General features: G+C 39.5%; 1 protein-coding gene across 1 annotated transcript; it reads right to left on the bottom strand.

Moving 5' to 3' along the window:
• Window positions 1-628: 628 nt before the first annotated feature.
• On the bottom strand, window positions 629-7,835 carry casq1a (calsequestrin 1a). Its single transcript, XM_034137161.1, has 11 exons — window positions 7,440-7,835; window positions 4,918-5,011; window positions 4,573-4,673; window positions 4,346-4,457; window positions 3,983-4,056; window positions 2,874-3,004; window positions 2,740-2,785; window positions 2,554-2,608; window positions 2,208-2,308; window positions 2,008-2,082; window positions 629-1,798 (listed from the first exon to the last, which is right to left on the bottom strand). Exons 1-11 carry the CDS (start codon window positions 7,674-7,676, stop codon window positions 1,331-1,333), a joined length of 1,494 nt encoding a protein of 497 aa, XP_033993052.1. The 5' UTR covers window positions 7,677-7,835; the 3' UTR covers window positions 629-1,330.
• Window positions 7,836-8,225: the final 390 nt, after the last annotated feature.

The following is an 8,225-nucleotide window of genomic DNA, read 5'->3' as shown; positions in this document are numbered from 1 at the left end:
TTATTTTACAGTCATAGCAACCTCATTAGCACAATTTAGCATATAATGTAATAATAAGAATCAGTCTTGTAATGTTATATACAAATAGACAGGGGTGCACATAACTGGTATGCAGGTACGCATGCGCGGCAACAATCTGAAATGCGTACCGTCACTTGGCCCCACAGCCAATTTTGGGAATCAAAACTGTCTAGTTTAGTCATTAATGTTAATCTTTAGCTAAATGATTCACATGGTTTTACACCTTGCTAACTAACCAACCCAACATGTATGATACATATTTTGAGGCCTGGATACATTCGCTTTGACAAAACAGTAATTATAACCGACATGTTGAACATTCACTTTGACAAGCAAAACATGGTTTATTGTAAAAAAAAACATATTTACCACTTAACCATGTGCTTCTCTCCATCACAGCCAAATAAAAATGATGTGTGCTTCCTGAATTCATGGTCACATGACAACAAATGTGCACAGTTCCCATAATGCGGGAGGGTCAACTTACCCACTGGCTCATCTTACCCCACTCTCCCCTATACTGTATGTATAGTTGTTAAGATATATCAATATTTAAAATTCACACACACTCACACACCTTTAAAACAAATCACAGTAATGTTATTTCTGTCCAAGTTGTCATTTATTTAAGACTTTACAGTAAGTTAAATTCCTCTTGGTACAAAAATAGAAAATGGCTGTTTTCATAATCATCATCGTAGAAAACATCCATATGATGTACAGCACTTTCAGTGTACAGCGTTACATTGATTTCACAGAGTAGGCTGGTGGTTCTTAAAACTTAAAAAAAAATCAGAAAAGCCTGCTAGCACCCATGGGTCTGACTTCAGTTGTTTCGATACTGCAGCAAACAAGAAACTAAGGGAACAGATAAAACACATTCAGACTGCAACAGACTCCATATGTAGACTAAGACATAATGCATACAACATTGCAACCCTTCCAGTACTTTGTAAAATAAAAACTTTAATAATACAAAAATCAATAGCAATAGATGGCATGGTTTGGAAAGAATTTCTTCTTTTATTGTACTGGATAGTGTTACATTTAAAAATAAAAGTAGTGTGGGATCTTACTTAGAAATAACTTTGTTACATAGAAGATTACTCAACATGTAGGGAAGTGGGATAAACGATTAGTGGAATATTGTTCTGGTGAGATGCAGAGAGGACGATGAAAAGATGAGATATTAATAGTGACTGCCGAGTTCAACACAAGAACTAGTTACAAAAGAAGATGATTTGATAGAGTATGGCAGCTATGATGTTGACTCTTGATACTGTATTGGTCAGACTTAAGACTTAATGATTTAATAATCATCATCATCATCATCGTCGTCGTCATCATCATCATCATCATCATCGTCGTCGTCGTCGTCATCATCATCGTCGTCATCATCGTCATCATCATCATCATCGTCGTCGTCGTCATCATCGTCGTCGTCATCGTCGTCATCGTCGTCATCATCATCGTCGTCGTCGTCGTCATCATCATCATCATCATCATCATCATCATCATCATCGTCATCATCATCATCGTCATCATCTTCGTCGTCGTCATCGTCATCATCGTCGTCATCGTCGTCGTCGTCATCGTCGTCATCGTCGTCATCGTCGTCATCGTCGTCGTCATCGTCGTCGTCATCGTCATCGTCATCATCATCGTCATCATCATCAGGATCGATTTCACCTGACAGAGCATCCTCAATCCAGTCTTCCAGCTCATCTACAGATGGCAAATCATCCCCATCATCCATGTCCATCCATACGCTGTCAGCCTTCAGGGTGAAAAACATACACAAAAATCACTCAGGTGTGACTTCTGTGAAGAGGCGAAAGTCTTCAAGCAACCATGCAGAGTTTTTGACTTCAAGAAACTGACTTTAAAAGCGTCTCAAAATATATTATAATATTAATATTATAATTAAGGATCTATAAGAGTGGCAAAACACAGATCTATGACTAAAGTACCAAAAATATCACTCACATCATCAGCATCGACAACACCAATCTGTGGGTGGGACAGGTCTATTCCAAAAGTCTTCTCCCAGTGTGGCAGAAGCTGCAAGGACAGGTATCTTTAAGTATGCTTAGTCATTACATTTCAGTTAACTGTGAGTCAGGGAGTACACAAAGTAGTTCCTCTGATTTCCAGTTTTGCATAATTGCAGGGTTTTATATTCTTACCAGGGGGAAGTCATCAGGGTCAATCCAGACAATGCTAAGGTCAGGGTTGTCTGTGTTATCCTCTGCAACTTCCTTCAGGATCTCAAGGAACTCAAAACCGTCTGAGGAGTGGAGAGAACAACAGTGAAACTACAAATTAAACTATCATAGTGGTGAATCAACATGGTGGACAAACCATGGAAGGATGTATTATCAGATCATTGTATTACTTGGCCTTCATTCTCCAGCAGGCACTATACAGAACAATGGCAGTCTAGTTTATTTTGGCTTAAACATCAAACCATACAAATTAAAAAACTTCTCCAACCCCTTTGCTGCCCCATGTAACTCATTCAGGGTCCTGTACCTGGGTCAGACTCCTCTGCAAAGGCAATGATATGTTCACCCTCAACATCGTCGTCCTGTGGAAAAGAACAAAGACAAACTGAATCAACTGAGGAGAACTATCCAAATAATTTTAGAAACGGTTCTGGAGGTTGAATCTCATCAAAGCGTCTTCATAGAAGAATAGTTTGACAAAAACAGTTCTTACCCAGATCTCGTACATGTTGTGTGGCTGCAGCTTCCTTAAGGTTGGTCTTGAAAGGCACAAGGATATTTTATTAGGCTTTTTTTATATTTATAAATAATATGTACAGTTTAGGGCATTGCATTAATTGGATTTACCGGTCGTTATCCTCAATGAAATCGACCAGCTCTTCCTCAGTGTAAGGTTTTCCTGGGATGACTATTGGATCATCAATGAAGGGTTCATAGAAGTCTACCTCATTCAGCTTCATTTCCAGAGCCTTGGCAACCTATAACACAATCAGATGATTATAACCAACAACTGAGCATAAAGGACCTGGGAACCATGAGGGCATGGCAACACGTGTATGAAATGACATTCACCACCTGTTTGCGTTCATTCTATGCAATTTGCATCTTTGTTCTATGTGGAGTTCAACTTTGGTCAATTAGGCAATTATTTGCCTCGGCAGGCAATGGTCATTCAAGCACGTGTTGCCGTGCCATGCAGAAGTGTAAGGTAAAATGTGACACCTTTCATAGTTGATAACCATCTCTAGATGGTTCCCTAACTTTGCAAGAACCTGAAATTGCTGAGGTTAGGAAATGTCGTCTGGCAGCAAGTCTTGCAATAATTTTCACAAGGTTTTGTGAATCAAAGTTACCATCTATGCAAAAGCCTACAGCCTAGAAGTCCAAGAAGAAGTCGTTTCTAGATATAACAACTGTAAACTCTGCATCAAGGAACTTTGATATTTTTCCATCAACTACATTTACCATCAATTCTGATTGGGCATATAAGAGCATTTTACCTTTAATGGGTTATAACTGAAAACTTTCGTTCACAAAATCAGTAAACAGTTTATTTTGTATTATAAATTCAAATTTTGTTTATCAATGCTCAAATGCCATATAAACGCCAACTTCCTTATGGAGTGCCACAAGGCTCAATGTTTGGCCCATTGCTTTAAAATAAAAACAGTGTTTCAATTAAAATAAGTTTATTCTAGTGACTAATCCAGAGAGGAACATTTTAAGTGTTTTAAGTATTGATTTGGTTCTATGACCAACAGACTCTGATTTTGGCTGCTGCAGACAACTGTTTTAAGAAAAAAACGTTATAAAACTTTAACAGCACCAAATAACATAGAGCCAACGTTAATCATCAGCTCATTATAGAAAATAAGATAAATCAATTAACACTCGTTCATATTCCACCCAGTCTTATTATGGTATTTTAAGTGTGTCTAATTACACTTTTTACTCACCTTAGGGCTGAATGTGGCAAAGAACTTGATGTGAGGATGGAACTCTTCAGCAGCATCGGCAAAAGCCAGGAAATCTGAAATGTTATAGGCATCCATCAAGTTGTTTCAGTAGATCGGTTCCTGTATGAAACATCTATCAATATCGACTTGTTGCCCTCATCATTAATGTAGCTTCTAGTGTGCACACATGAAAATCACCTTAAAAATCAAAACAGGTCTGCAGCTCAAAGTTAAATCAAGCAACCTGAGCCTGGTCTCTGTTGCACTTGCTTGATATGAAATCATGAGACATTTTGCTGAAAAGCAACTGTAATAAAAGAAATGAAACACAGGTTATCAGTTCATCACAGTACAGATTCTTACGTTCTGACTTGTGACTCTTAAAGTAGCCCACCAGTTTGATGTCCTCTTCGATGTTTTCAAAGCCTTTCAGTTCCCTACTGTTGTCAATAATTTCCACTGGGTCCTCAAGAACCTATTAAGAGTCATGGAGGAGAAAAGAGGGGACAATGGAGTTGAAGGTGACTTGGTTTAAGAGACTTTTCTAAAACAATGCAGGCTATTAACTGGGAGATTATATCCTCACGAACATCAAAGATGAACTCCACAAGAGTGTCTGCTGCAAACTCGCCATCGTATTCTATGACTTCATCGTCGGTGAAGATGTAGACACTGTCCGACTCATCGAGATCTGGAGAGAAGAGAAGAAGCCCAGACTGGAGCAAAGGTCACAAATGGCGCATTCCTATATCGTTTTTTTTATATGTATCTTCCGTAAAAACAGTAAACACTAAGGTTAAGCAGGCCATATAATACTTAGATCAATACATTATCAGTCATTGGAGATGAGCTGAGATTCTGACACTGACTGGTCTCATTATACACAGTGTAAAGTTACAAGCTTGCAGCTGTGTTGAGTTTTTTTGCATGTTTACCTAATTTCTTTGCAACGACTTTGTCAAGCTTTGCATCAATGAGTCCGACTCCGATATCCTCATCATCAAACTCATCCAGGACCTGGGCTGCAAGCTGTAAAACAAAGAAACCGTCATATAACATCGGACATGAATTGTCAGTGAAGTATCTATAAGTCTATAAAACATAGAACACAAGCCTGCAATAGTGTCCATATATCATGCACAATTATACCTTTTTAACAAAGTTGTCTCACTCAATATTTTCATTACCATAAAAGCCTGCTTTTCAGAGCGCTGCTTATGCACTTTCTAAATCTGTATGAAACTTGAACCCTCATGACTGACAGTTTGTTCCACCAATGGCAGTGCAGCATTCACAGCATTACTACATTGAGGAAGTTGTTTGAGGGTTGTCTCAAACTCTCAAACACACATAATTTGATTGGTAGTTGCGGAGGTGAGTTACAGTATACAAATTATACATTGTACTTGTGATACAGATACTTGTGTAGAAATAATTTGATTAGACAGTGTGGAAAAGCAATGATCATTTGCAATGTTTTTATTTTTTGTACAGATTATTATGTGTAGTTGCATTAAGACATTCAAGGTTGTTTATCTTGATTTTACTATTAAATCCGAATTATTTGATTTTAATTATCCGGTTGTTGTCGTAGATCCAATTTGAAAAGGATTTCATAGCCTTATATCTACAAGTCATCTAAATATAAAACATGTAAGGTTGCCTTTAGACCTTGGTGTATCCACCGTTATGTGGCTGAGATCATTTCTTCACAGTAACTGAACCTAACTAACTACATGTAAAGTTACCAACAATCTCAATATCTGGGATGGGATTTTAGAACTGGATCCTCATGTTTTTCAACTACCCAAAATGCAAAACGCACAACAGCTGTACAATTTTCATTTTTAAATATTTAAATTTTCTGGAGAATACAGGCCCTCTAATATAAATTGAAAAATGGAAAACATTTGGAAATTCACACAGAGACCCCAGTCAGAATGTTGGGCGACCTCAACGATCAATTTTGTCTTTGCCTAAAGTAAATAAAACCCGTAATTACGACCTCCTCATTCCTATCATGTCATATTCCATATACCTTTCCCAAAACAGTTTGGCCCTGACCTCTGAAATGTTGAGTCCTTTGCTGCCGCCTCTTACTAATAATAAATCCCCATCAAATTTAAATCATAATACATTCATAAGGAGAAACACAAGCCTTCAGGGAGCTCGACCCGCCACAAAACATCTCGGGATAAATATAGCGCCAGAAGCAACACCAGCCCAGGGACTATTTTGGCGAGGTGGCGGTGATGCTCAGCGCCCCGGGATCCGCTGACAAGTACAGTACTGCCAGAGTGTCAATCACAGCGGGGAGCTGAGCCGGCACTACTGATGCCAGAACCTCCAGAGCTGGCCTCCAGCCCTGAGACCAAGCCCCAACACTCCCATACAGAGACAGCAGAGGCTGGTGAGATGATGTGATGTGTATTAATGTTATCTTTCTAAATGTATAGTATTATCCCTCCAATTTTATGTATTGGTTTGCATTGTTTAGGGTGTGTTGAGTGTTGGTTACATATCCTATGTCCAAATCTGAATTTGAATTTGGTTGTAATTGCCAATACTTTTTTGTAACCAATGTCAATTCTAAAAGAAGCCCCCCAGCAATACTTGCAGCTCCCCGACAATGCATCAAGCATATAAGGTTGCGTATTTTACTGAACACTGTGAAGTGACTATGCCAAATCCCTTAAAATGTTGTTGTCACATGATCCAGTGCATATATGATTTAAAAGCAAACTTTAATTTCGACAAGAGATGACAAGAAATGAAAATATAACTTTTCCTGGGAAAATGCTGTGTATGAGTGTGTGACATTTGATATTCAGTTTTTTTTCAAGTAACCCGAGAATCGAGCCGGGTCAGTTGAGGTTTGATGCGTTCGTGAGCTGATACTAAAGGCTTGCTGGATGATGATGTAATGTCTCTGTGAGGTATGTGAACAAACTGCTGAGCATCCAGCCTGACAGGAGGCCTGAGATGTACTGACAGAGGGTGCATAAGGTCCATCAACTCTATCACACAAACACACACACACATAATGAACACAAGCTAGTGACACATTTTTGAGACTTAATCTTTCAGCATTTCTGATTCAGCAAATATTTGTTCCACCTTTTAGCATCACCTGGACCCTGAGTTAAATTCTACTTTTAACACATTTGAAATCTTGCAAAAAATACATGTATCTGTTACCATATATTCTTAACCCTAACTGTAACCACAAATGTACACCCTTACCCTTTTTCGCTAAGAATCTAGTAACCCATTTGCATCTAATAATGCTTCAAATTCTGTGCAACCTAACTAAATAAACTCTATCAAAAAACAAAATCTACTTGAGACTTCAACTTTTAATAGCAAGATTGTGTAATGTTTCTTTGTGCTTTGCATTATGAATCCAGCATACAGCTTTCTCATCAGTACCCCACCCATAGTTCCCATCCCAACCCACCTCAAGGGTCAACTCCTCAATGTCAAACTGTCTCTGGGCGACGCGGCTGGATCCGGGATGGTCATGGTAGTACACCACCATGACATCGTACTTCTTCATCACAGACTTATAGTTCTTGGCGTTGAGGTCGTGGACGCGGTCCTTGCCATCGTAATCAGGGAAGTCCAAGCTGTCCTTGGCCAGTGATAGCGTCCCGATGGACAGCAAGACTGCCACAAGCACCCAGGTCCACTTCATGGCTCCTCTCTAAGATATTGAAGATGTACTTACAGTTTCAGCAAGAAAAAATTGGGGATAAAAACTAAACACTTTGGTGTAAGTATGAAGAACCCCTTCCAATCCACGTCACCCAGAAGAGAGCAAGACCAACTTTTGCATCCACCTTATTAAAAACCGCACATGGGCAACTGGCAGTGGGGCGCAGGGTGCAAGAGGGTTGGGCTTAGGTTGACATAGGTATAGTCTATGTGGGGTGTAATCAGGACATGGGGGGGGGGGGGGGGGGTTGGACACTGTGGTTTCTGGGGTGACAGTGCTTTGTGTGCACTTGAGTGTGTGTGTTGCAGACCTGTATAAGTGGGTGGAGTCAGGAGATGAGGACCAACCTGCTCTCTTACCATGAGAACAGAAGAAGGTGCAGGTGGAGGGAGATGGTGCAAAAGCAAGATGTAAAGAGAAAAAGTGGGACGTGTTTGCTTTTCTGCTCAGCGCCAACTGAAGAAACCGTGACCTGATTGGGTTCAGAGGTGGCTGCAAATATGAGGCACTCTTTTCCCATATTAAGTC

The sequence above is a fragment of the Trematomus bernacchii genome, unplaced genomic scaffold, assembly GCF_902827165.1.
Source record: "Trematomus bernacchii unplaced genomic scaffold, fTreBer1.1, whole genome shotgun sequence".
NCBI lineage: Eukaryota > Metazoa > Chordata > Actinopteri > Perciformes > Nototheniidae > Trematomus > Trematomus bernacchii.
The sequence above is the reverse complement of the archived record's forward strand: the minus strand, read 5'-3'. Positions and strand labels throughout refer to the sequence as shown.